This window comes from Anomaloglossus baeobatrachus, chromosome 12 (assembly GCF_048569485.1).
Source record: "Anomaloglossus baeobatrachus isolate aAnoBae1 chromosome 12, aAnoBae1.hap1, whole genome shotgun sequence".
NCBI classification, from domain to species: Eukaryota; Metazoa; Chordata; class Amphibia; order Anura; family Aromobatidae; genus Anomaloglossus; species Anomaloglossus baeobatrachus.
This window is the reverse complement of record NC_134364.1, coordinates 105,843,597-105,871,579: the sequence shown is the minus strand read 5'-3', so window position 1 is coordinate 105,871,579 and position 27,983 is coordinate 105,843,597. Positions and strand designations below refer to the sequence as shown.

Sequence of the window (27,983 nt, the reverse complement as noted above, 5' to 3'; positions counted from 1 at the left end):
GTAACAGCGACCTTGTAAGTCGCTGTTATGATCGCTGCTTAGCTGTCAAACACAGCAGAAGCAGCGATCATAACGTCGCTGTGCTACATGTGCAGAGAGCAGGGAGCCGCGCTTAGCGCTGGCTCCTTGCTCTCCTGCAGCACACATCGGGTTAATTAACCCGATGTGTGCTGCAGCTACATGTCACAGTTCAGAGAGCAGGGAGCCGCGCGCACTGCTTAGCGCTGGCTCCTTGCTCTCCTTGCTACAGTATACATCGGGTTAATTACCCGATGCATACTGCAGCCACATGTCACAGTGCAGGAGCCGGCACTGGCAGCAAGAGCGGCGGAGGTTGGTAACCAGCGTAAACATCGGGTAACCAGGGAAAGGGCTTCCCTTGGTTACCCGATGTTTACGCTGGTTACAGCTTACCGCAGCTGCCAGTGCCGGCTCCTGCTCGCTTCATTTCGTCGCTCTCTCGCTGTCACACACAGCGATGTGTGTGTCACAGCGGGAGAGTGACGACCAAAAAATGAAGCTGGACATTCAGCAACGACCGGCGACCTCACAGCAGGGGCCAGGTCATTGCTGAATGTCACACACAGCGACAGCGACGGGACGTCGCTGCAACGTCACAGAAAATGGTGACGTAGCAGCGACGTTGTTGTCGTTGTCGCTGTGTGTGACACCAGCTTTAGTTTAGACACATAGGATCACATGTTTGCTAAGAAGATTATCTCAGCGACCTCAATGCTATCACTCTAAAATGAGTAAGAAGGTTTTCATTACTCTTCAACATAAACAATCTCCATGTCACAAAAGCAAAAGTTTTAAACTATAAGAAAAATGCACATAGTATAACAAGATGCAAACTCAAGGACTTTAGGTTGGTCATACATGGTTCAGGTCTTCCACCGAGTATCAAAATTAGTTGAGGAACTCCTCGTGGCATGATGAGATATTAAACACATCATAACACAAAATTGTTTTTATGACAATATAATACTAGAGCTCCTCGCAAAAGCAAGTGATCAGTATAGTAAACACTAATACAAAGCAAAGGTGAAATGATAATTGATGAAGGGGTTGCAGTCACACCTGGACCTTAGATCCAGTTGTAGTCAAAAGGTCCATTGGACTACATGGGAAGACTAGTTCTATTAAAGACTAATTATAATTGGAGGATCAGTTAAAGATTTTTCATTGTGACCCATGATATTCAAGTTACACCCTCTGCCCCATGTTTGCCAACAGCAAAAAAAAGATACAGCCCATCAAACCAGTGATGGAAAAGCCCAGGCATACTCAAAACACCTGCCTGCAGAATAATGGCTGACATATGCTCTCTACAGAGGTGGAGATTACAATTGAGCAAACACACTAGAAAGAAATGGGATGCAGATAATTTACAGGAGTAGGTGCTCAACCTAAAAGAAGAGATAAAAACTGACAAAAAGCCACAAATGTTTGGGTAAAATCAACTTTTAGAAGAAGCAGTTAAAGGGGTTGTCCACTAGTATAACAATCTCTTTAGATTCCACTTGCTTCCCCCAGTTAAAATTAAAGACAGCGCTGGAATGTTCTGGATCCATTCCAGCGCTGTCAGTAATCGTGGTTTGGGGCTTTTATGAAATTATGTGACGTGAGTCCCACTTCCAATGATTGCCGACTTCTCTTGCCGCACCTTCGAACCAAGTGAGCAATCAACAGGAAGTGAGTGGTAGCCGCAGTGTCACTTCCTGTTGATTAACTGATTTGGTCCGAAGGAGGGAAGAGAGAAGCCAGTGGTGATTGGACGTGGTGCTCGCGTAATGTTACAATGTCATGTGAGCTTTGAACCGTAGTTACTGACAGCGCTGGAATGGTGCCAGTACAGTAGGTGAGTACAGGGTCTTTTATTTTAACTGGGGGAAAAAGTATAATCAGAAGGAGTTGTCCTAGTAGTGGACAACTATTTTAAAACTAAAAAGTCCAAACGTGAGAGATGCCTAAAAAGAGGCATCGAGAGGTCAATGTTAAATTTGTCCACATCCTTAATAGCTGGCATCGAATTTGGAAAGGCCCAATATAATAAAAGGCTGATGAAAGTGACAATCAGTTGGTTATGAAGGATGAAGCTGATTTATGTAAACATGTTACTAGTGTGTTTGGTAGTAAAGGTGTCCATGATTATATTCTCAGTAGTGGCCAAGAATATCTGCTTTTAATTTTGGACAGAGCAATATCAAAAAGGTAAAAGATGAGTATATGCAAATGAAAGGGGTTTAGTAATTCTGTTTTTTTAATACATCTGACATATAGTGATGTAGGGTCTAGGCTCCACATGCCTACTAGGCCCCATAACAGGTTCATCTCCCATGGACATTTTATGCCTTAATGGAAGCTGAAGGTACCTCATAATCTATGCAGCTTTTATACAGCCTAAAAGACCATAACTAAAGAATATTTTTGCAACTTTGTTGTAGTGGATGGTGATGACCTTAGTTCCAGAGCCCCCAGGGCCTGGAGGATTGGTGTCTGAAGCAAGGTCTCCATTGAGGATGGCTCAGTAGTGGGCTAAGCAATCTGAAATTGTGTCGGGAATGTATGTCATGGTTGAAATACTAGACAATTTCAGTTCTTGGTGGACAAAAGCCTAGCAAGGCTAGTGGCAGGTAGTTCGGTCTGGTGGGTGTGTGGATGAGTAAAGTTCTCATGTAAGGGAGTATTAGAAGAATGTAGTAGTGGTAATACTGACATTATACATTTCTCTAGTGAGTAACACAAATCTTGCCCCAAGGTCATAGATAAAGGTAAGGTTATTATAAAAATCATCTGATTCACTCCAGTACATATTTCTTAGAAATCAGCATCCACAAAAACTAGGTTCTTGTCCTCTTTCTTTGTAGGATAGGTGAATGACTGAAAAAGGTCAAAGTCTTGGAGCACTGGTAGTTATTTTGAAGGTTTGGTGGCATCCTATTATTTGAGGCTCTATGATATGTAAACTCTTGGTTGTATTTAGTTATATTCTTCCATAAGATACAGGTCTTACATGTAAGAGTATACCAAGATGAGTTTCTTTAATATAGTATAGCAGTAATCTATTGTCCAATTAAATTCTTCGAATTGTGCTTGAATTTTAATTGGCATGTCTTAGAATTTTTTAAAAAAAGATAAAGCCAGATTAGTATTGGTTCCATATTTCTTAATTAGGCGTTTCCCAACGTTGTCCCCTAACTCCTTCAAAGTTGGATTGTTGTTCAGGTGCTCCTTTAGTCCTTTAGGAATGATTTCATCATTTTCATACTTCTTCTTTAGCTTGTTATACTCACTAGATTCTTTGATGACTATCGCAAAGTTATCCAGCATACGCTCTGAAACAAAAAAACGGACATTAGCACACATGTAAACCATGTATAATGTCTACAACCTTTTTGGAGCAAACATGAAGACATCCATGACAGGGCTCATAAGATGATTGGGCCTACACTATATAGTAATTACTGTCTACACATAATACAGTGAAACCTCACTGGGATGATCTCCCATCTTAAATCAAAGTAGTTTTCATGGAGAGTCTTTTTAAAGGGAACCTGTTAGGTGCAATATGCACCAAAAACCATGAGCAGTTCTTGGTGCATAATGCTAATCCTTGCATACTCGTCCCTATATACACTAGCATAGATAAAGAGAGCTTTAGAAAAAGTATTTCTAAAGATCTTTTATCATATGCAAATGAGCACGGGCACTAGACCCAAGGGCGTTGCTTCTCTTGCTAGTCGGCCCCATTAGCACGTTAGCAAGCCCTTGTGGGTGTACTAACATGCTAATGAATACGTAGCGTCAAAGGATGATCTCACCTCTCCGCTGCCATCGCTGCCTGACGCTGGATATTGGCTCAGTGTGCATGATGATGGATTTTCGGTCATGCGCACTACTTCAGTTTGAAGCCGGGACGCGTACACCCCGATTCATAGTGTGTATAACCGAAACTCCGGGGTCATGCTCACTGAGTCGAAATCCAGCGTCGGGCGGTGATGGCAGCGGAGAGGTGAGTGAGATCATAATCTGACGCTGCACATTCATTAGCATGTTAGCACACCCACAGGGGTATGCTAACATGCTAATGGAACTAACGCCCAGGGGACTAGTCCCTACACTCATTAGCATAAAAGATACCATACATACATACAGTTAGGTCCAGAAATATTTGGACAGTGACACAATTTTCGCGAGTTGGGCTCTGCATGCCACCACATTGGATTTGAAATGAAATCTCTACAACAGAATTCAAGTGCAGATTGTAACGTTTAATTTGAAGGTTTGAACAAAAATATCTGATAGAAATTGTAGGAATTGTCACATTTCTTTACAAACACCCCACATTTTAGGAGGTCAAAAGTAATTGGACAAATAAACCAAACCCAAACAAAATATTTTTATTTTCAATATTTTGTTGCGAATCCTTTGGAGGCAATCACTGCCTTAAGTCTGGAACCCATGGACATCACCAAACGCTGGGTTTCCTCCTTCTTAATGCTTTGCCAGGCCTTTACAGCCGCAGCCTTCAGGTCTTGCTTGTTTGTGGGTCTTTCCGTCTTAAGTCTGGATTTGAGCAAGTGAAATGCATGCTCAATTGGGTTAAGATCTGGTGATTGACTTGGCCATTGCAGAAGGTTCCACTTTTTTGCACTCATGAATTCCTGGGTAGCTTTGGCTGTATGCTTGGGGTCATTGTCCATCTGTACTATGAAGCGCCGTCCGATCAACTTTGCGGCATTTGGCTGAATCTGGGCTGAAAGTATATCCCGGTACACTTCAGAATTCATCCGGCTACTCTTGTCTGCTGTTATGTCATCAATAAACACAAGTGACCCAGTGCCATTGAAAGCCATGCATGCCCATGCCATCACGTTGCCTCCACCATGTTTTACAGAGGAGTGGTGTGCCTTGGATTATGTGCCGTTCCCTTTCTTCTCCAAACTTTTTTCTTCCCATCATTCTGGTACAGGTTGATCTTTGTCTCATCTGTCCATAGAATACTTTTCCAGAACTGAGCTGGCTTCATGAGGTGTTTTTCAGCAAATTTAACTCTGGCCTGTCTATTTTTGGAATTGATGAATGGTTTGCATCTAGATGTGAACCCTTTGTATTTACTTTCATGGAGTCTTCTCTTTACTGTTGACTTAGAGACAGATACACCTACTTCACTGAGAGTGATCTGGACTTCAGTTGATGTTGTGAACGGGTTCTTCTTCACCAAAGAAAGTATGCGGCGATCATCCACCACTGTTGTCATCCGTGGACGCCCAGGCCTTTTTGAGTTCCCAAGCTCACCAGTCAATTCCTTTTTTCTCAGAATGTACCCGACTGTTGATTTTGCTACTCCAAGCATGTCTGCTATCTCTCTGATGGATTTTTTCTTTTTTTTCAGCCTCAGGATGTTCTGCTTCACCTCAATTGAGAGTTCCTTAGACCGCATGTTGTCTGGTCACAGCAACAACTTCCAAATGCAAAACCACACACCTGTAATCAACCCCAGACCTTTTAACTACTTCATTGATTACAGGTTAACGAGAGAGACGCCTTCAGAGTTAATTGCAGCCCTTAGAGTCCCTTGTCCAATTACTTTTGGTCCCTTGAAAAAGAGGAGGCTATGCATTACAGAGCTATGATTCCTAAACCCTTTCTCCGATTTGGATGTGAAAACTCTCATATTGCAGCTGGGAGTGTGCACTTTCAGCCCATATTATATATATAATTGTATTTCTGAACATGTTTTTGTAAACAGCTAAAATAACAAAACTTGTGTCACTGTCCAAATATTTCTGGACCTGACTGTACCATAAAAGATCATTAGAAATACTTTTTCTAAAGATCTCTTTATCTATGCTAGTGTATACAGGGACTGCTTGTTGTTCTGTGTGCATATTGGACCTGACATGTTCCCTTTAAAGAGAAAAGATAATACTCATTACAATCTTGTCTATATATTCCTAAATAGCCAGTCTTTTGAAGTGTTCCTGCATTTCCATAAGTAGCCTTTACGTGTCATATATAGTTGTCTTACTTTACTACCTTCAGCGTGTAGACAAACAGTGATGGTGTCACTATAACTAATTAGGCGGCTTTCACACTACGTTTTTTTAAAATCCGTCATGAACGTTTTTTTAACGCAAAAATGGATCCAGTGCAAATGCGTTTACATTTCAATGCATTTGCAATGGACTCGCGTTAACATGCGTTCACCTGCGTTTGCGTGCGTTATAGTGAGGATCCAGCGACTTGCAGTTTTTTAACATTTTTCAAAAACGCTACTTGTAGCGTTTTTGAGCTGTGTCCAAATACTGCAAATTGCTGGATCCTGACTAAACAGCATGCAAACGCAGGTGAACGCTGGCATGCTGATAGACAGGATCCTGCTTGCTCTACTGAGCATGCCCAGAAAACAGCCTCGGGTGATCAGTCCCTCCCTCTCTCCCTCCCTCTCCCCCTCCCTCTCTGTCTACCTCCTCCTCCCTCTCCCTCTCTCCACCCTCCCTCTCTTCTCTCTCTCTCCCGCCTGAAAGCTGCGGACACTCGTAACCAAGATAAATATTGGGTAACCAAGGAAAGCGCTTCTCTTAGTTACCCAATGTTTACGTTGGTTACGTGTGCAGGGAGCCCGGCTTCTAGTAGCTGCAGACGCTCGTAACAAAGGTTTACCTTGGTTACGAGCCTCCACAGCTGTCAGAAGCCGACTCCCAGTCTCTCACGTTCAGTTCCCCTCACTCCCGATCACATGACTCCAATGCCCGCCCATAAACTTAAAGTGACAGGATTCTGCAAAATAACACATGCGTTTACATGCGTTTTTTTGCTGTAAAAGCAGGATCCGCTTTTACAGCAAAAAAAACGTTCATGACGCATGTTAAAAAAACGTAGTGTGAAAGCAGCCTTAGTGATTTTTATTGAGGAAACTTGATCTTGACTTTAGATATGATCAGTTTCTTTCTAAATACAATATAAGATTGTTAACAACCTCCTGCTAAAAAATCTTTGCTCTTCCTTATGACTTCTGAAGGCTTAGGAGAGGCCTGAAAAAGAAAGCAAAGATAGAGTAAGCTCAGCTAATCATTTTTATAAGATTTTATTAGCACATTTTAGTAATTGGAAAATATTAAGAAAAGTATATGGAGAACAATATAAGGGGTTTTTTTTATATCCGAAAGGAATGAAATTAGTACATTATAGGTTAAAAAATATTGATTACACATTGAAAGTTATAAAATTATATATGTTATTCCCAAAATACTACTGGAATTAAATGGGAGTTATAGTATTACCAACTATGGAGGTAGGACTGGAGTATCTATGGAGTGTCTATATAGTGGGGGTCTACAATATACAGTGCCTTGCGAAAGTATTCGGCCCCTTTTGAATTTTTCAACCTTTTTCCACATTTCAGGCTTCAAACAAAAAGATAAAAAATGTTTAATGCTATGGTGAAGAATCAACAACAAGTGGACACAATTGAGAAGTTGAACAAAATGTATTACTTATTTTAAACTTTTATAAAAAATAATAAACTGAAAATTGTGGTGTGCAATATTATTCATCCCCTTTAAGTTAATACTTTGTAGCGCCACCTTTTGCTGCGATTACAGCTGCAAGTCGCTTGGGGTATGAGTCTATCAGTTTTGCACATCGAGAGACTGAAATTCTTGCCCATTCTTTGTAGACAGCTGGAGCTGAGTGAGGTTGGATGGAGAGCGTTTGTGAACAGCAGTTTTCAGCTCTTTCCACAGATCCTCGATTGGATTCAGGTCTGGACTGTGACTTGGCCATTCTAACATCTGGATACGTTTATTTGTGAACCATTCCATGGTAGATTTTGCTTTATGTTTGGGATCATTGTCTTGTTGGAAGACAAATCTCCATCCCAGTCTCAGGTCTTTTGCAGACTCCAACAGGTTTTCTTCTAGAATGGTCCTGTATTTGGCTCCATCCATCTTCCCATCAATTTTAACCATCTTCCCTGTCCCTGCTGAAAAAAAGCAGGCCGAAACCATGATGCTGCCACCACCAGGTTTGACAGTGGGGATGGTGTGTTCAGGGTGATGAGCTGTGTTGCTTTTACGCCAAACATATCATTTGGCATTGTGTTCAAAAAGTTTGATTTTGGTCTCATCGGACCAGAGCACCTTCTTCCACATGTTTGGTGTCTCCCAGGTGGCTTGTGGCAAACATTAAACAACACTTTTTATGGATATTTTTGAGAAATGGTTTTCTTCTTGCCACGCTTCCATAAAGTCCAGATTTGTGCAGTGTATGACTGATTATTGTCCTATGGACAGACTCTCCCACCTCAGCTGTAGATCTCTGCAGTTCATCCAGAGGGATCATGGGCCTCTTGGCTGCATCTCTGATCAGTCTTCTCCTTGTTTGAGATGAAAGTGTGGATGGACGGCCGGGTCTTGGTAGATTTGCAGTGGTATGATACTCCTTCCATTTCAATATGATCGCTTGCACAGTGCTTCTTGGGATGTTTAAAGTTGTGGAAACCTTTTTTTGTAACCAAATCCGGCTTTAAATTTCTCCACAACAGTATCACGGACCTGCCTGTTGTGTTCCTTGGTCTTCATGATGCTCTCTGCGCTTTATACAGAACACTGAGACTATCACAGAGCAGGGGCATTTATACGGAGACTTGATTACACACAAGTGGCTTATATTTATCATCATCAGTCATTTAGGACAACATTGGATCATTCAGAGATCCTGAATGAACTTATTGAGTGAGTTTGCTGCACTGAAAGTAAAGGGGATGAATAATATTGTACGCCCCAATTTTCAGTTTATTCTTTTTTACAAAAGTTCAAAGTAAGCAATTCATTTCGTTCACCTTCACAATTGTGTCCCACTTGTTGTTAATTCTTCATCATAACATTAACATTTTTATCTTTATGTTTGAAGCCTGAAATGTGGGAAAAGGTTGAAAATTTCAGGGGGTACAAATACTTTCGCAAGAAGGCACTGTATGTCTTATAGGATAAAAAAAATGGGCTTTCCATTAGGGATGAGCGAATATATATATATTCTATATATATCTATATTCTATATATATATATATATATATATATATATAGAATTGAATTCTACTTGAACATTGCAATAATCTGCATTTACCAACAAAAGATATTTTGGAATTAGCTTTTGCTAATTCTGCACAATTGCTTCATTTAAAGATGAAAAAATAAAAATGCTTATGCAGAATTCACTTTACCAATTATCTGTCCGACGATTCCGATCTTCACGGTCACCTATCCAGTCCTCATTGTGTCTTCTTATCACCACCACTTGTGCTGAAATCCCCGGCTTTGTTCATTCTAGCCCGGCCTTCCAACTCTAATGAGGCTCAGAATGTTTTCACACAAGGTCACATCACTTCAAGCCTCATCAGATTTGTAAGTTTCAGTCCAGTGTGAATAGGCCCCGAGAGTCAGCACTAGTGGCAATGATAAGAAGATGCAGTGATCACCGGACAGGAGAAAGTGAGTAGCAGAGGGGCAGTATGGTGAGTTAGTGATGTAAGACCCAAGGGCATGATAAAGGGCTTTCCATTAGAAGAATAACTTTTCAGTGAATCCAATGTCCAGGTAATTTTTGTGCAAACAGGCACATTCAAATTGTTCCTTATTCGCTCATCTCTACCTACCACACATCTTGCTATAGACCTACTAGAAAACTTCTAGAGCCATGGAGAACATACCATATTGTCTTTCTCAGGTTCTTCATCTTTTGCTTTTTCTCCTCCTAAGCTTTGCTTCTCTGTCACTTGAGTTTTCTGTAGCTGATCTCTGAAAGCTAAAATAAGACACCTGTTATTAGTTGAACACAGCTTACATAATTTTGTTTGGGTGTTGTAGCACAATATGATATTTTACAATGAAGTTACGGTAATTCTTGCTGGTGTTGAGGCAAATAGTAGTAGGAGTCGACCCACTAAACTATTGGTGTAACCCGAGCTTACTCTGTCATGGGAGGGCCTTGACTAAGTGACCACTAAGGTAGATGACAGGTGCCACTCCCAGGGCAGTGTACAGAACTGTGGCAGCTGAAACCCAGGGCACCAGTACAGGCAACGCAGCAACAGATGCAGGCAGGTACAGTCTCTGGTGCAGGCGGGTGCAGTTGGGATGGCTGAGGCAGACAGGATGGCTGGGACAGACAGGGAGAGTGGGCACGACAGGGTAAACAGGTATGGGAAGGCAGACATAGGCATAGGTAACAGGACAGGAGCACAGTACCTGACAACTATAAGCTAAACTGACTAACTGAAGGAATTGCTCAGGGCACTCCCCTATTGTAAGAATTCCTTAAGTATCTAGTGCCTCTCAGCTATTGGCTGAAAGGTACTTCCGGAAAATGGCATGCCAGCCCTATAAAAGCAGGGCAGGCGCTTGCCTTAACTTTTTTCCAGGAGACCTTTGTGGCATTCACAGGCCCTGGGATGAGAAGACAGAGGAGCACATGGTCGACAATGGGAATGCGGAAGAGGTTGCTGTCCGGCCGCGGCGGTGAGTTGGCATTCTTGCTGGGGGAGAGGCAGGCTAGAGCAGGGACACCGGTACTACAGTTATTAATGCATCTTCTCCTCTTGCTTCCTAAAGCTCAATGTGGCCAAAACTGAACTAATCATATTTCCTCCATCTCACCTACACTCTCTACCTGATCTCTCTATTAGAATAAATAACATCACGCTCTCCCCAGTATCCAAAGTTAGGTGCCTCGGAGTGACCCTCGACTCTGCCTTGTCCTTCCTTCATGCCACACAACAAATCCCTCACCACCTCCTGCCGTCTTCAACTCAAAAACATTTCCAGAATCCGTCCCTTCCTCAATTCGCTATTTACAAAAATGCTAGTGCATGTGTGACGCCCCTGGACTAGTCCAGGGTGTCACAGGGAACTGCACTATTCTCTATCCTTGGTGCAGGGCCCACCCTCCTTGGTTCCGGGGTCCGCAACAGTGATTCTGTACTAACAGCACAAATCCTAGTCACCCAAACACTACACTTGTCAGGCACACCAGGGGCGTGGTTCCAGCTGGGAAAGGAACCGCCCACCTATGAGTCAGACAGGCTGGTGGGAGGAGTCAGTTAGACAGTTGGTAGTAACTGAAAAAGAGAGAGGACCTGGGGATTAAGAGCTCCCTGAGGAGAGCCTGGCTGGGTCGCAGACAGTGGCCTGTACTTGACGGCTCAGAGATTAGCGGCGTCAGCACAGCGGAGGGATAGGACTTCCCACACAGAGCAGTCACAGAAAATCCCACGTGCCAGCTGCTAAGAGCAGGTCCCAATTAAAAAGAGGGACGGGACCCGAAGGTTTCAAGCCAACGGGGCCAGGGACACACACAGTATACAGTGTATGGAGGAAGGCTCCAGTCCACCACAGAATCACTGAAAGGGACCACCGCACGTGCAGTCACCGAGTGCAGCAGTACCAAGAGACTTTGTTTACCTCAGAGTCTGTGTCCACTGAATGCGTCATCACACCTGAGTGAGTACCCTGGCTCCCCAGCGCCCTGCCGGCCCTATATCAATATAGGCTGTTCCTACCTATTCCCTACCCTGAGTCCCGGGGCCCCTACCTGCGGAGGGAATCACCACCAGGCTGCCCCAACACCATCAGCCCCGGCACTCCCATACAGCAGCGGCGGTATTCCTTATTACCGCACACCGCAGGTGGCGTCACAAATATTCTCCCCCGTAAAAAAACCTTTTTGTTTTTCATCAAAGTGTCTGCCGAGCAGTCCGACTGCTGCTAGGGCGTCACACATTGATTTTTGGCGTCACGAACAGGATTGGACTGGACCCACTAACCTGGGTGACGTGCGCCTTCTCCAAAACTGTTGAGCCCAAAGTGAATAAAAAAAAAAAAAATTCAGTTGCCGCCATCTTGCTGCTGAAAACCAAGGGGGCATAGAAAGATGTCGGCGCCGGGTGAAGCGAGCGCAGCGGCAGTTCCCCCTCAAGATCAAGGTGACATGGACGCACGAGCGACCGCGCAGATAATGCCAATGACTTTACCGTATGTGCCAGGCGCTACCTGGCTACCACAATATGATGGTTCCCCTGACACTCTGCAAGGATTCAAAAGAAAAATCCGCACACTCCTGGATATGTTTGGGATGAATGACCGGCAGCAAGCGTCTGTACTACTCGGCCAGTTATCAGGCGCCGCAGAGCTGGAGGCGGAGACCTGGACAGATCAGGACCGGGCCTCAGTAACTGCCATTTTTGAACGTCTGCGACTTTCCTTTGAAAACCGCACTGAGGCAGAACTCCGGATAAAGTTTTACAACTGCAAGCAGCGCCCACAAGAAAGCATTAGAGACTATGCTCTAAGGCTGCAATCAGCGCTACGGACTCTCAAACTAACCATTCCCATCAGTGAAGCTGAAGGAAACAAGGTGCTTGTTGAACAGTTTCTGCAAGGCCTGGGGTCAGTGGAGGACCGCAAGCAGCTACGGCTGTGGACTCTGGAATATCCTGCAATGGACTTTGCTGTTTTAAAAGACCGAGCCATCAAGGCTTTGCAAACCCCAGAGCCAACTGATTCTCCTGCTACGTCCTGGCAAGCCGGCACTTCTCCTCTACATGTGCCACCTCCTGTTAGAGCACTGCCAGAGCCAAAGACCCCAGCAGCGCCTGCAGGCGATACCAGTGATTTGTCTTTACAGGTGCAGCAGCTGAGCAGTGATGTTGCAAGGATCCTAGAGGCAATGCAGCTCAAGCCCAAGACCAAGCCGGCGGAGAAGATCCAGCTTGCTAACTGCCCAGATGACGTCCCTTGGATGAGAGGGAGGACCTCGACATACAGAGGAAGGAACCATGACCGGTATGAAAACCTTGTTTGTTATAGGTGCAACAAGACTGGTCACTACGCCCGTTATTGTCCTTTAAACGGGCCACCCCTGGGGCCAAGGGCCACTCCCCAGGACTAAATCAACAAGGCCCAGCAGACTGGCGGGAGCGGTATGTTGGAGGAAGGACCATCGTTTCCATCACCTTGGATGGGATTCCGACTTCAGCACTTCTTGATACCGGCTCCCAGGTAACAACTATACCCCAAGTACTGTATACCAAATTCTGGTCAACTGAGGAACTCGCCCCACCGGACAATGACCTCACCATTTATGCTGTAAATGGTTTACCAGTAACACAACTCGGGTTCAAGGAGGTAACCATCAAGGTGGGCAGGGTGGAGTTAGCACGCCAAGGACTCATAGTAGTGCAGAATGACCCTAGTGACCGGAACCCTAAGATGATTTTGGGGACTAATGTTATTGAGAATTGTATGGGGGAAGTATTGTTTCTTCTCAAACAGCTCTCTGAAACTGCAGGAACGGGACGCCAGAGGGTCCTGCAAAGAGAGATTCGAGACCTCCAGCAGAGGCAACAGGTAAATTTGTCTGGTGGGGAAATTGGCAGTGTACGGGTAATGGATGCAGCTCCTGTGGTAGTGCCCCCACGGAGTGAGATGATGATATGGTGCAGGGCAGCTGTAGGCTCCCGTGGACAGAATTACCAGGCAGTGGTAGAGGCCCTGCCTTCAGAGCACTGGTCTACAGTACTGACAGCCAGAGGGGTAGTCGATGTCCGTAAGGGGAGAGTGCCCGTGCGAGTGTTGAATTGCGGGGAGGAAGAGGTTAGACTGCCCAGGTATGCTACCATAGCCAAATTGTACACTGTGAGTGAGAATTTCATCCAGACAGTAAAGTCCTCAGCCACACCAGATCAGTCAGCCACAGACAGTTCCCAGATTCAGCAAGAACAGTGGTGTCAAGAGTTACATGTAGGTACTGACTCCACTCCACTACATCAAAAACAAGGGGTCTACAGGGTGGTTCAGGAGTATGAGCAAGTGTTTAGTAAACACCCATTAGACTTTGGGAGGGTGAAAGGGGTTCAGCATCATATACCCACAGGCATTCATCCACCTATAAAGGAAAGGTATAGGCCCATACCACCTGCTCACTACCAGTGTGCCAAAGACATGCTGAGAAGTATGAAGGAGGCTGGGGTCATCCGTGATAGTTGCAGCCCCTGGGCAGCCCCGCTAGTCCTAGTGAAGAAGAAAGACGGCACTATGAGGATGTGCGTGGACTATAGGAGAATTAACAACATCACACATAAGGATGCCTATCCACTGCCCAGAATTGAAGAGTCCTTGACTGCATTAAGATCTGCAAATTACTTCTCTACCCTTGACCTCACTAGTGGTTATTGGCAAGTGTCCGTTGCTGAGGAGGATCGCGAGAAGACCGCCTTTGCCACCCCGATGGGATTATGTGAATTTAACAGCATGCCATTCGGGCTGTGCAATGCACCTGGTACGTTTCAACGACTCATGGAGAGCTGTTTAGGCCATTGCAACTTCGAGACTGTCCTGCTGTACCTGGACGACGTAATTGTATATTCCAAGACCTATGAGGAGCATCTGGGACATCTGGCAGAAGTATTTGAAGCCCTTTCCAGGTACGGGATGAAACTAAAACCCTCCAAATGTCACCTGCTGAAGCCCAAAGTCCAATACCTGGGGCATGTGGTAAGTGCCGAAGGTGTGGCTCCGGACCCTGAGAAAATCACAGCTATCCAGAACTGGCCCAGGCCTCAGAACATCAAAGAGGTGCGCCAATTCCTGGGATTGATGGGGTACTACCGGAGGTTCGTGAAAGGCTATACCAAGATGGCATCCCCCTTACAAGATCTCCTAGTCGGACAAAGAAAGCACGGCAAGACTTCTGGCTCTCCATTCACATGGGGTGAGGAGCAGGAGAAGTCCTTCAAGTGGATGAAGTCAGCTTTGACAGGAGATGAGATTCTGGCATATCCTGACTATAACCTCCCATTTGTGCTGTACACTGATGCCAGCAACGTGGGGCTGGGAGCTGTTCTATCCCAGGTACAGGATGGCAAGGAAAAGGTGATTGCATACGCCAGCAGGAAACTCCGTCCAACAGAAAGAAATCCTGAGAACTATAGTTCTTTCAAGCTGGAGTTCTTAGCACTTGTTTGGGCAGTGACAGAGAAGTTTAAGCATTACCTGGCTTCTGCAAAATTCACCGTATATACAGACAATAACCCGTTGACACACCTGGACACGGCGAAGCTTGGAGCTTTGGAGCAGCGGTGGGTAGCACGACTGGCAAATTACGATTTCACTATAAAGTACAGGGCTGGTCGCAAGAACGCTAACGCTGATGCGTTGTCCAGGATGCCCCAGTTGTGTGATGATGGGAGGCATGAAGATGACCTGGAGGAGATTGAGATACCTGCTTTCCATCGCCCTACTGATAGAGTGAAACCCCGATATTATAGTGATCAGCAAGAGGCGACCTTCAACCCATTGCCCCACCATGGTTGGCAAGAAGCCCAAGATAATGACCCTGCAATCAGATTGATAAAGGCATTGATATCCGAGGCTGATTCACACCTTGAACCAGATGCTCCAGAAGAAGCTAAGAAATTGTGGAAAGAAAGAAGTCGTCTGTGTTTCCATGGAGGCAAGTTGTGCAGAAGTCTCATTAATCCAAAAACGCATGAGAGAATATGCCAGATAGTAATACCCACAGCATATGCACCAGTGGTGTTGGAGGCCTATCATGATAGAGCTGGGCACTTTGGTTGGAAGAAGTTGGAAATGTTGCTGAGAAGTCGCTTTTATTGGACTGGGATGAGAGATACCATAGAAGCTTGGTGCAGGAACTGTGGTCCATGTACATTAAGGAGAAAAGATAGCACCAGTCAGCGCGCGCCATTGCAACCAATAGTAACTACCCAGCCTCTAGAACTCGTTGCCTTAGACCACGTCAAGCTCACACCAAGCAGGAATGGGTACACCTATGCACTCACCATAGTAGATCACTATTCAAGATTCCTGGTGGTGGTACCTGTCAAAGATCTAACTGCCAGCACTGCGGCGAAGGCTTTCCAGGCACATTTCTGCAGACCCCACGGTTACCCAGATCACGTCCTAACAGATCAAGGTCCCGCTTTTGAAGCAGAAATCTTCCAGGAATTTTGTAAATTGTATGGGTGTAAGAAGATACGCACTGCCCCCTACCACGCACAAACAAATGGGATGTGTGAGAAGATGAACTATGTAGTCATCAACCTGCTGAAAACTCTACCCCTTGAGGAGCGGAACGAGTGGCCTGAAAAATTGCCAGATCTTGTGGACATGTACAATAGTATTCCTGTGAGTTCCACTAAATGCACACCCGCTTATCTCATGAGGGCTAGACCTGGGAGACTGCCAGTGGATCTGGAGATGGAAGTTGAGATGCCTGAAGTTTATTCCCCAAATGCAGATTGGGATACCAAGCGTAGAGCTCAATACAGGCAAATTCAAGAGTATGTCGAGGAGAATCTGGACCAAAGTAGGGAAAAGCAAGAAAGAAGCTTTAACAAGCAAGCCCAAGCCCCTCCATTTTCACCAGGAGAAGTGGTCTTAAAAAGAAAAAGAAAGATGCATAAACTGGACGACCAGTGGGAAAGAGAGCCATATGTGGTCCAGCCTTCCAATTTCAACAACCAGAAGACCTGTCTTGTCAGCAAGGACCAAGGAAGAACCACAGCTGTAATTTCCCGTGACCACTTGAAAAAGTGCCCTGAACCCCTGAACATCCAGAAGGAAGAACAGCCCCAACCTCAAGTGACTGAGAAAAAGAAGAGAGTGATCCACACCATCCTAGGTGACTTCCCGGAAGATTGGCCTATGTACAATGGAGCAGTGATTGTGCCTGTACTCACATTCCCGCAACCCGCGGAAGAACCAGAACCAAGGAGGCCTGAAATCATTGCACCTAGAGAAGTACCCATACCAGCACCACGAACACGTAGATTACCACCTACAACACCTAGCACCAGTAGTGGGGAACAGGTAGTAGCAAACACCACAGTACAAGGGTTAGAGGGAAGCCAGGAGCTGAGAAGGTCCACCCGTGTGAACTTTGGTCAGCCCCCACATAGTTTCAGAGATGAGGAATGGTAGCGGAACCCGGCTACTCTACCCTAATGTAAATAGTCTAAATATAGAGTAAATTTAAAAATGTTTAGTATTTTCCATGCTTTTAATTCTACTATTTTCCATGCTAAAGATAGTCATGTAAGACATGTTGATATAGAGTGTTGATAAGAAGAATGTTGATTTTATTTTAATTACCTGGATTCATGACCTGATTGACGACCAATGATAAGTTTTATTGAAAATGGACCTTTGGCTACAGGACTGGTGGTAGCCAGCACGAACTGGTGCTATTGTAAATGGTTATTTCCCATTCATAGCCACGGACTGCATCCCCACCTACAGGAGAAGACACAGGTGGAGGAGAGACCTGGGAGACATATGGCCCAGGTCTGGCCACCAACAGGAGCGGTGGCTTGCCTCCTTTTGGAACTTTGGGGGTGGGATGAAGGACTGGGAAAGCGAAACGTTGGGTTCAAGTGCCTCCCCTGCGTGGGATGGATAGATATGTTTTTCTTATTAAAATGTTCACTTTTTGCAGATAAAAATAAACACTCTGGGTGCACTGTAGCTCGGGGACGAGCTACGTTTAACCAAGGGGGAATGTGACGCCCCTGGACTAGTCCAGGGTGTCACAGGGAACTGCACTATTCTCTATCCTTGGTGCAGGGCCCACCCTCCTTGGTTCCGGGGTCCGCAACAGTGATTCTGTACTAACAGCACAAATCCTAGTCACCCAAACACTACACTTGTCAGGCACACCAGGGGCGTGGTTCCAGCTGGGAAAGGAACCGCCCACCTATGAGTCAGACAGGCTGGTGGGAGGAGTCAGTTAGACAGTTGGTAGTAACTGAAAAAGAGAGAGGACCTGGGGATTAAGAGCTCCCTGAGGAGAGCCTGGCTGGGTCGCAGACAGTGGCCTGTACTTGACGGCTCAGAGATTAGCGGCGTCAGCACAGCGGAGGGATAGGACTTCCCACACAGAGCAGTCACAGAAAATCCCACGTGCCAGCTGCTAAGAGCAGGTCCCAATTAAAAAGAGGGACGGGACCCGAAGGTTTCAAGCCAACGGGGCCAGGGACACACACAGTATACAGTGTATGGAGGAAGGCTCCAGTCCACCACAGAATCACTGAAAGGGACCACCGCACGTGCAGTCACCGAGTGCAGCAGTACCAAGAGACTTTGTTTACCTCAGAGTCTGTGTCCACTGAATGCGTCATCACACCTGAGTGAGTACCCTGGCTCCCCAGCGCCCTGCCGGCCCTATATCAATATAGGCTGTTCCTACCTATTCCCTACCCTGAGTCCCGGGGCCCCTACCTGCGGAGGGAATCACCACCAGGCTGCCCCAACACCATCAGCCCCGGCACTCCCATACAGCAGCGGCGGTATTCCTTATTACCGCACACCGCAGGTGGCGTCACAAATATTCTCCCCCGTAAAAAAACCTTTTTGTTTTTCATCAAAGTGTCTGCCGAGCAGTCCGACTGCTGCTAGGGCGTCACACATGCTCTCATAATCTCCTGCCTTGATTATTGCAACGTCCTCCTCTGTGGCCTCCCTGTTAACATGCTTGCCTCTCTCCAGTCCTTCCTTAAGTCTGCTGCCCGACTGATCCACCTCTCTCCTCAATACCACCCCGCTTTTCCCCTCTGCAAATCCTTCCATTGGCTTCCAATCTTCCACCATATCCAATTCAAACTACTAACACTGACCTACAAAGCCATCCATAATCTTTCTCCTCCATATATCTCTGAACTAATCTCCCGCTAACGTAATCTCCAGTCCTCCCAAGATCGCCTTCTCTCCTCCTCTCTCATTCGCTCCTTATGCTACCGCCTCCAAGACTTCCACCGAGCATCCCCTGTCATCTGGAATTTTCTGCCTCACTACGTCAGATTATCTGCTACACTTGCAAGCTTCAAATGGAACTTGAAAACTAATTATTGTGTATACAAAAAGTATCTGTGCCTTACAAATATACCGCCCACATAAAGAGCTCAAAAATACTGCAAGCGATAACAAATACTCCTGCTGAGTGACTAAACATGAAAAAAGAAAGGATACTACCGCTGCGTAAATGAACTCTAAAGGCCCCGTTACACGCAATGACATATCTAACGCTATGTCGTCGGGGTCACGGAATTCGTGACGCACATCCGGCGTCGTTAGCAACGTCGTTGCATGTAACAACTACGAGCGGCTGTCAACATTCAAAAATACTCACCTAATCGTTGATCGTTGACACGTCGTTCATTTTCAAAATGTCGTTCCTCCTTCTGGCCACAGGTTGTTTGTTGTTCCTGAGGCAGCACACATCGCTACGTGTGACACCCCGGGAACGACGAACAACAGCTTACCTGCGTCCTCCGGCAACGAGGTGGGCGTGTCATAAATGCGGCTGGTCTCCACCCCTCCGCTTCTATTGGTCGGCCGCTTGTGACGTCGCTGTGACGGTGAAAGAACCTCCCCCTTAAAAAAAGATGTTGTTCGCCACCCACAGCGACGTCGCTAGGAAGGAAGGAAGTGACGCACAAACGATGAGGGCGGGTACGCTCGCTAGCAATATCGCTAGCGATATCGTAGTGTGTAAAGCCCCCTTTATACTCCGAGGTTGGTGCAAATACAAGCACTAATTTGCTGAGCACTCCGTAACAGGAGCTCACTCAGAATCAACTCTGGAAGTTCTTTTCTGCACATTACCGATCGCTACCAGCCTGATCCTGGAGGCTTCCTGATCTATACTCCCGGTCATACACAGTCGCAGTGAGTGCCTTTGGGCAGTATATTATTATTTTGGTTATACCTAAGGCTAAAGGGGGCTTTACACGCTACGACATCGCTAATGCAAACTCGTTGGGGTCACGGAATTGGTGACACACATCCGGCCGCATTAGCAATGCCGTTGCGTGTGACACCTATGAGCGATTTTACATTGTTGCAAAAACGTGCAAAATCGCTCATCGGTGACATGGGGGTCCATTCTCAAAAATCGTTACTGCAGCAGTAACGAGGTTGTTCCTCGTTCCTGCGGCAGCATACATCGCTCCGTGTGACGCCGCAGGAATGAGGAAGCTCAACTTACCTGCCTCCCGGCCGCTATGCTGAAGGAAGGAGGTCGGCGGGATGTTACGTCCCGCTCATCTCCGCCCCTCCGCTTCTATTGGGCGGCGGTTCAGTGACGCAGCTGTGACGTCGCTGTGACTCTGAACGAACCGCCCCCTTAGAAAGGAGGCGGTTCGCTGGTCACAGCGACGTCGCTGGGCAGGTAAGTAGTGTGACGGGTCTGGGCGATGTTATGCGGCACGGGCAGCTATTTGCCCGTGTCGCACAACAGATGGGGGCGGGTGCCCACACTAGCGATATCGGGACCGATATCGGGACCGATATCGCAGCGTGTAAAGTAGAATTTAGTTCACACTTCCGTTGTTTTGCATCAGTCACAATCTATCGCCTTGAGGAATTACGGTATCCTGCAAAATATTTTGCAGGAATCTGTTTTTTCCCCATAGGCTTCTATTAGCGATGGATTGTGACTGATGGCCTTGCGTTGAATCCGCCACGTGACGGATCAGTCATTTACTGACTGACCATCAGGCGGGAGTGACGATGAATGTAATGTTTTTTGTGTGTGGCGGATCAGTCTTTTACTGTGAGCATGCGCACAGTAAAAAACCATGATGACTGTAAGTTCAGTTCCAGCTCCAGCGGCCAGAACGATCAGCTGACCGCCCGGTAGCCGGCTTTTGTGAACGATCAGCTGATTGGCTGGCAGCCAGCTAATGTGAACGATCAGCTGATCGGCCGGTGGCCGGCTATTGTGAATGATCAGCTGATCGCCCGGCGGCGGCTTTTGTGAATGATCAGCTGATCGTTCAAAAATAGCCAGCCACCGGTAAAACAGTAAAAAAAAAAAAACACAATGGATCGTTTTTTTGCAGCATCAGTCACATCAGTTGTGCCACTATCTGCAGCGCATCCATTGCATCAGTCACACAACTGATAGTGACTGATGCAAAACAACGGAAGTGTGAACTTAGCCTAAGTGTACCGTCACACTTTAGCGATGCTCCAGCGATCCCAACAGCGATCTGACCTGGTCAGGATCGCTGGTGCATCGCTACATGGTCGCTGGTGAGCTGTCAATCAGGCAGATCTCACTAGTGACCAGCCCCCAGCCAGCAGCGACGCGTGGAAGCGATGCTGCGCTTGGTAACTAAGGTAAATATTGGGTAACCAAGCGCTTGGTTACCCGATATTTACCTTGGTTATCAGCGCACACCGCTTAGCGCTGGCTCCCTGCACTCCTAGCCAGAGTACACATCGGGTTAATAAGCAAACCACTTTGCTTATTTACCCAATGTGTACTCCGGCTACGTGTGCAGGGAGCAGGGAGCCGGCACTGTCAGCGTGAGAGCAGTGGGACGCTAGTAACCAAGGTAAATATCGGGTAACCAAGCAAAGGGCTTTGCTTAGTTACCCGATATTTACCTTGGTTACAGCTTACCGCAGGCTGCCAGAAGCCGGCTCCCTGCTCCCTGCACATTCAGATCGTTGCTCTCTCGCTGTCACACACAGCGATGTGTGCTTCACAGCGGGAGAGCAACGTCCAAAAAATGAACCAGCACTCTGTGTAACGAGCAGCGATTTCACAGCAGGGGCCAGATCACTGCTCAGTGTCACACACAGCGATATCGCTAATGAGGTCACTGGTGCGCCACAAAAACTGTGACTCAGCAGTGATCTCGCTAGTGATCTCGCTATGTGAGAGGTACCCCTAAGGTGTTCTTCTGTGGTTTGTTTACTTATCTTATCTTGACCACTGTATAATTGTTCATTTGTGCAGCGGTAGTATCCTTTCTTTTTCATGTTTAGGAACTTGAAAACTCATCTGTTCAGGAATGCCTATAATCTTCAATTACCCCACTGCTTCACCACCACCACAGCTACTTCCCCACCACCATGCGGAGCTGCTGCCGCCTCACCACCGTGCGGAGCTGCCGCCCGAACAACATCCCACCTACTATCTCCGCCCCAATATCCTATAGAATGTAAGCCCGCAAGGGCAGGGTCCTCTTCCATCTATACCAGTATGTCTATTGAAACTTGGATATGTATTCTGTATGTAATCCCTTCTCATGTACAGCACCATGAAATTAATGGTGCCCTATAAATAATAATAATAATGCATGCAACACTTTTACTCCAGGATTCAGCCTAGGTCTACAGGCCTGATATTTAGAGAGAAGTAAAAAAAAAATGTTGCAGAACCTTTGTTCAGCATCCACATCAATACTCCTCTGCATCTGAACCAGGGTAGTGCAAAGTTCACCCCTCTGGTAATCACAAAATGCAGAGGACAGCATAACATCACACAAGACATTATTTGATGTCATGATGTCAAATAATCACAAGAGGTGCCGAGGTGTCACACAGAGTTTTGTACAAACTTTGCCGACTGTCATGGCAGTATTGTTCAGTTTGCAGATTCTGAAACTCTGCCCGATGGTTTTTCTGTTGTCTGGGATCAACACAGGAAGACTTGGGTGTTGACCTGCTGTGTGTTGATTGATTGGTAGGCTAGCATTAATTAATCTCTACTAGTCTACTTGCTCCTGTAATCACATGTCGTGGGAAACCTATTACATTTGCTCCCCTCCTATTTATGCTGATGGAATCCTTCTACCCATGCCAGCTACAGTTTATTCTATGTTGGTTTGTGAGGTGTGGTGTCCCAGACTCTGTGGAGAAAGTTGTGATTATTGTTTGGTGCAGTTGTGGAGTTTACCCCTGTTGTTCTGTACTTCTTTCCTGCTCTTGTTTTACCTCCCGAATTTCTTATTATCTTTACCTTTGTATGTGTGTGCTGTGTGACAGAGTTTTGGTTTTCCCTTTTTAGTCTTTATCTGTGGTTTCAACACACTCCTGTCCTGTCCCTCCCTGGAGGGAGGGGGAGAGGGATCCAGATGAGGAGTGGTCAGAAGCAGAGCAAGGAAGGAGACTCAGACCTCTTCACCTTCAGGAGTATTCCTAAGGTTCAAGATAGCATAGGGCCCCCTAACTTGAGGGTCAGTTTATGAGCCCCAGTTCCCTCTGTCCCATAGTCATTGTGACATCAGGATATTGGCATTCAAATGCTAGCTGAGGACGTTCACACCTCTCTGGTGGGGTGGTATGGAATACCAGTATGAATGCTGGACCAGGGTCCTGGTAATCTTTTTGCTCAAGGGCTCTGGTGTTCGTTTAGTGCACTTCCTTCTCCCAGTATGAAAAGTAGAGTGTGGGACCTCTTGAGAGAAGACTTGTTTATGAACCTCATCAGCCGGTTCTAATCCATCTGGGCAGACAGTCTCCATATTGAAATCAGTGAGAGGTATTTAGATTTTGATTCATCTATCACCATTTTATAAGTCTGAGACCCCAAAAAAGTTCCTCTCCGTTGATTCCCAAATTAGTTCAACTGACCTCTGATGAAACTTTCGTCCGAAAGGCTGGGATCTTCTAATGTTCCTGATTTATCTAGTGACTGTAAAACAAGAAAAATAAGAAAGTAAAATAATTACCTCAGTAGGTAGTAGTGGGGATAGTAGTAGTGGGGATAGGGGAAAATATGTGTAACTGGGTTAAAAACTGGCTAAGTGATAGGAAACAAAGGGTGGTTATTAATGGCACGTACTCGGACTGGGTCTCAGTTCATAGTGGGGTACCACAGGGGTCAGTATTGGGCCCGCTTCTTTTCAACATATTTATAAATGACCTTGTTGGGGGCATGCGGAGTAGAATTTCAATATTTGCAGATGATACTAAACTCTGCAGGGTAATCAATACAGAGGAGGATAATTTTATATTACAGGGAGATTTATGTAAATTGGAGGATTGGGCTGAGAAGTGGCAATTGAAGTTTAATGTAGATAAATGTAAGGTCATGCACTTGGGTAGAGGAAATAACATTTATGATTATGTACTTAATTGTAGAACACTGGGTAAAACAGACACAGAAAAAGACTTGGGTGTATGGGTGGATGGTAAACTTCACTTTAGTGGCCAGTGTCAGGCAGCTGCTGCCAGGGCTAATAAAATAATGGGATGTATTAAAAGAGGTATAAGTGTTCATGAAAAAAATATAGTTCTACCTCTGTACAAGTCACTAGTGCGACCGCACTTAGAATACTGTGTACAATTCTGGTCACCAATATATAAGAAGGACATAGCTGAACTGGAGAGGGTGCAGAGAAGAGTCACCAAGATTATTAGAGGAATGGGTGGGCTGCAATACCAAGACAGGTTATTAAACTTGGGGTTATTTAGTTTGGAAAAACGAAGGCTTAGGGGGGATCTAATCACAATGTATAAATATATGAGGGGACAGTACAGAGACCTTTCCAAAGATCTTTTTACACCTAGGCCTGCGACTGGAACACGGGGGCATCCGCTACGTCTTGAGGAAAGAAGGTTTAATCATAATCACAGACGAGGATTCTTTACTGTACGAGCAGTGAGACTGTGGAACTCTCTGCCGCATGATGTTGTAATGAGTGATTCACTACTAGCATTTAAGCAGAGCCTGGACGCCTTTCTTGAAAAATGTAATATTACCAGTTATGTATATTAGATTTTATGACAGGGTATTGATCCAGGGAACTAGTCTGATTGCCGGATGTGGAGTCAGGAAGGACATTTTTTCCCCATTGGAACTTGTTTGCCACGTTGGGGGTTTTTTTGCTTTCCTCTGGATCAACATGTTAGGCTACGGGTTGAACTAGATGGACTTAGAGTCTCCCTTCAACCTTAAAAACTATGATACTATGATACTAAATGTACTTAATACTAGGGTCATCTATAATATGTGTGCATGAAGCCTAACTGTTGTTAAATAATATGTACAATATCATTTATTGACAAGTACCGATGAGCAGAGCAGTCAAAATTAGAATTTGCCTATTTACTTGGATTTTCCCAGGAAATTCAATTTGTGGAGAAGTTATTCTCCGCACATATGATGTCCCTTAACATGCTCTGGTGTCTCTCCGCCCTAATAAAACCAAAAAGTTCAGGCCCAGCGTGAGAGAACCAAGGATTTCAGTACAACCAGTAGTGACCTCAAGATGCAACAAGGACCAGGCCGGTGACACTGAGGATGGGAGGGGCCGGCTAGTGGAGCGGTAAGATGAACATAAGTATTTGTTATTTTAGTTTTATATTTTAATGGCTTTTTACAGATCAGAAAAATGGTGTTCAGTTTCCACCATTTTGTTGAATCTGCACGGAAGCAAAATGAAAAAAAAAAAATCATCATTTTGGCAAAGTCTGATTTTTGTAAAATTCGAGTAGAATTTTATTCAACTCAAATTTATTTGCTAATCTATAAGCCTTTGCCAATCCTATTTTATATCAACTTTGATTTAAATCAGACAAGCCAAGAAAACTACAAATTGAGAGGACCCACCAATTTAAAAAGTTGACAACTACAATTGAAACAATAGTTGATGGTACCTGATATTTGTAAGGCTTCTTATTGAGAAAATTTTCAACAGTTCTAACAGCATCAATAACTTCATCTTTATATGCCTCAAACATGTTTGAAGTGGACACAGTACAGTCTAATGGGTAAAAAAAACACACTGAGAGCAACATTACAAAATGCAAATAATAAATGTAGTTCTTCTTACTCAATATTCAAGATGAGAGAATTGTTTTACAAGAGTCATATCCGGGGGCCACACCAGTATAGCCCAGTTAACATCATCCTACCTGTCGTCATGCTTCATTCAATGTTTCAAAAGCTTAATGATTTTCAGAAAAATGCATGTACCTTCATTTTTAGTGAATTCTCTTTGAGGTGACCAACGTAAATTGCAAAAATGAGCTTCTAAAGGAACAGTTGTCCTCTAAAAGACGTTTGAGCAATATTAACCCTCTTTGCTTCTATTTTGTAGGATGTTTGTTTTTGTGATTAAAACCTCCTTAAGGCTATGTGCGCACGTTGCGTAATTACATGCAGTTACGCTGCGTTTTGTAGCGCAGCGTAACTGCATGCGTCCTGCGTCCCCTGCATAATCTATGGAGATTGTGCAGGAGCCGTGCGCACGTGGCATCTTAGAGCGCAGCGCTCCGGCTGCTGCCCGAAGCGCGCGTTCTAAGAAGTGACATGTCACTTCTTCCGTGCGCTTTGCTGGCAGCCCCTGCTCTGTCTATGGCAGGAGCTGCAGGCAGAGCGCACGTTCTCTGTCTGCACCATGCGCTTTTCAGCTGCGCTCTGAAGCGCACCTTTTAGGTGCGGTGCAGAGCGCACACGTGCACACATAGCCTTAGACTTGAGACATCTATGAAAAACCCTGAAGATCTAATCTCCAAAGAGAGGGTTCCATGTTGAGTAAAATATTGGCATTGGAGGTTGCTCTAAATCTAAGATGTTCAAATTGCTAATCACACCTTGATTATAAAATAAGTTTCAATTGTTCAGTCAGGGAAATTCATGGGTTTTCTTCCGATCCCAATATATTTTTCCATCTCTTAATTTCCTACCCAGTCTTGACTTTTCTTCACCCCTGGTACTTGCCATTGGTTGCTGATAATCTACTCCCTTGACCTCATAGTTTTGTAGTTGACCACAATCCCATCAGATAATTTTTAAAATTGTACAGTAGGGATCTGATGACCCAATCTCCATTTCTATGTATAATTTCCAATTTTCTATGAGCAACTACTTGCTTTGCTGAGTGTAGATAAAGTTGTTAAATCTAAGTTTTCAATATAGAAGCCTTAAGGAGACTTCCTTCAGAAAGCAAAATCAGAGGTCAGCAAAATAGGCATGGCCAAAATAGAAAAAAATAGAATTTTAAAAAAGGGATTACTGCCCACCTGGGCTTTTTTGCATGAATATTGGTTAGAATCTTTAACAAAAATTTAAAAACAAGACTGTGTGAGTAGGGAGTTTTCTCAACATTTAATCAAATACATCTTACAATATACAATATGTCTAGAAAAGGATCTTCCGTTTTCTCCACTTACACCGTAAACAGTAGAAAGTAAAAGACTCCATTTATAATCATAATGTGTTGAGTTATGTATTTTTGCTACATTTCATAACTTAGCTACAACACGGCTTGGAAACCACTGATCAGCTGATGTCAAGGACACACGATTCTTTGTACTATACCCTAAGATTAGATTGTGCCTAATATGCATAACTTGACCAAGTGAGCCCACTACATTTCTTTTTGACCCATCTGTGCTACCTAAGAGAACTCCACTTTGCCTTTCTTTTCTTGTATTCTAGACCAATTCTAGTAAACAAAACATGGGTAAAAAGATATTGACTAGTATAAAGTGGTCCAAATTACACCTCAAATTTGAACTTGCTGGTGTTTGTAAATAAACTCATCGTACTCACCACGGAAGCTGGGTCTGCTCTCTGCATCTTGGTGCCAACATTTAATCATTAATTCTTTAGCTTCAGGCACCATTTTGACCTCACTGTACTCATCTACGTCTCCGACTCTAGGTCTTTGGCCATCACCCACCAAGCGCTGAATATCAGCCGCATACCTGCCTGCAACAGAAGAAGACAAATTAATATGAAGCCTGTTGTGTATTGTATCAACTGCGTTGTGTGAGACTGAATATAGGGACTTACCGTGGTAGGGTTCTTCATTTGAAAACACTGTCCACATTAAGATTCCATAACTACCGTTTAGAAAAAAAAACAATAGAGAAATATCAGAGATACATTGTTAGTTTTTAATAATGTCAGATGAACTTCTGCCTTATTTTTCTTAGATAACTCATTTAAAGAGGCATCCCAATCTCCATTGACTTCTGTTTTCCAAACCAAAGCCACCGCTTGTAATATTGATTTCAATTCAGTGATTGATATGACATAAATCCTGGTGATATAAAAAGCAGCCCTATTGGAGCTAGTGAAGCACTTAAAACTTTGTCTTGTCTCGCAAACTGAAACTAGAAGAATCTTTCACTCTGAAACTCTTAACTGTACAAGATGAA

The 27,983-nt window shown here is 44.9% G+C and overlaps 1 protein-coding gene across 2 annotated transcripts in view; it reads right to left on the bottom strand.

Moving 5' to 3' along the window:
* Positions 1–491: 491 nt before the first annotated feature.
* Positions 492–27,983, bottom strand: part of LOC142257711 (receptor-interacting serine/threonine-protein kinase 3-like) — a 61,863-nt gene continuing 34,371 nt past the window's right edge. For both annotated transcript variants that reach the window (XM_075329852.1, XM_075329851.1), the window contains exons 4-10: positions 27,616–27,665; positions 27,373–27,531; positions 25,473–25,579; positions 23,445–23,505; positions 9,716–9,810; positions 6,986–7,040; positions 492–3,338 (exon numbers count right to left, since the gene is read on the bottom strand). In XM_075329852.1, the coding sequence (XP_075185967.1) occupies positions 3,118–3,338; positions 6,986–7,040; positions 9,716–9,810; positions 23,445–23,505; positions 25,473–25,579; positions 27,373–27,531; positions 27,616–27,665 (748 nt within the window). In that variant the 3' untranslated portion in view covers positions 492–3,117. The remainder of the gene's footprint in view (positions 3,339–6,985; positions 7,041–9,715; positions 9,811–23,444; positions 23,506–25,472; positions 25,580–27,372; positions 27,532–27,615; positions 27,666–27,983) is intronic.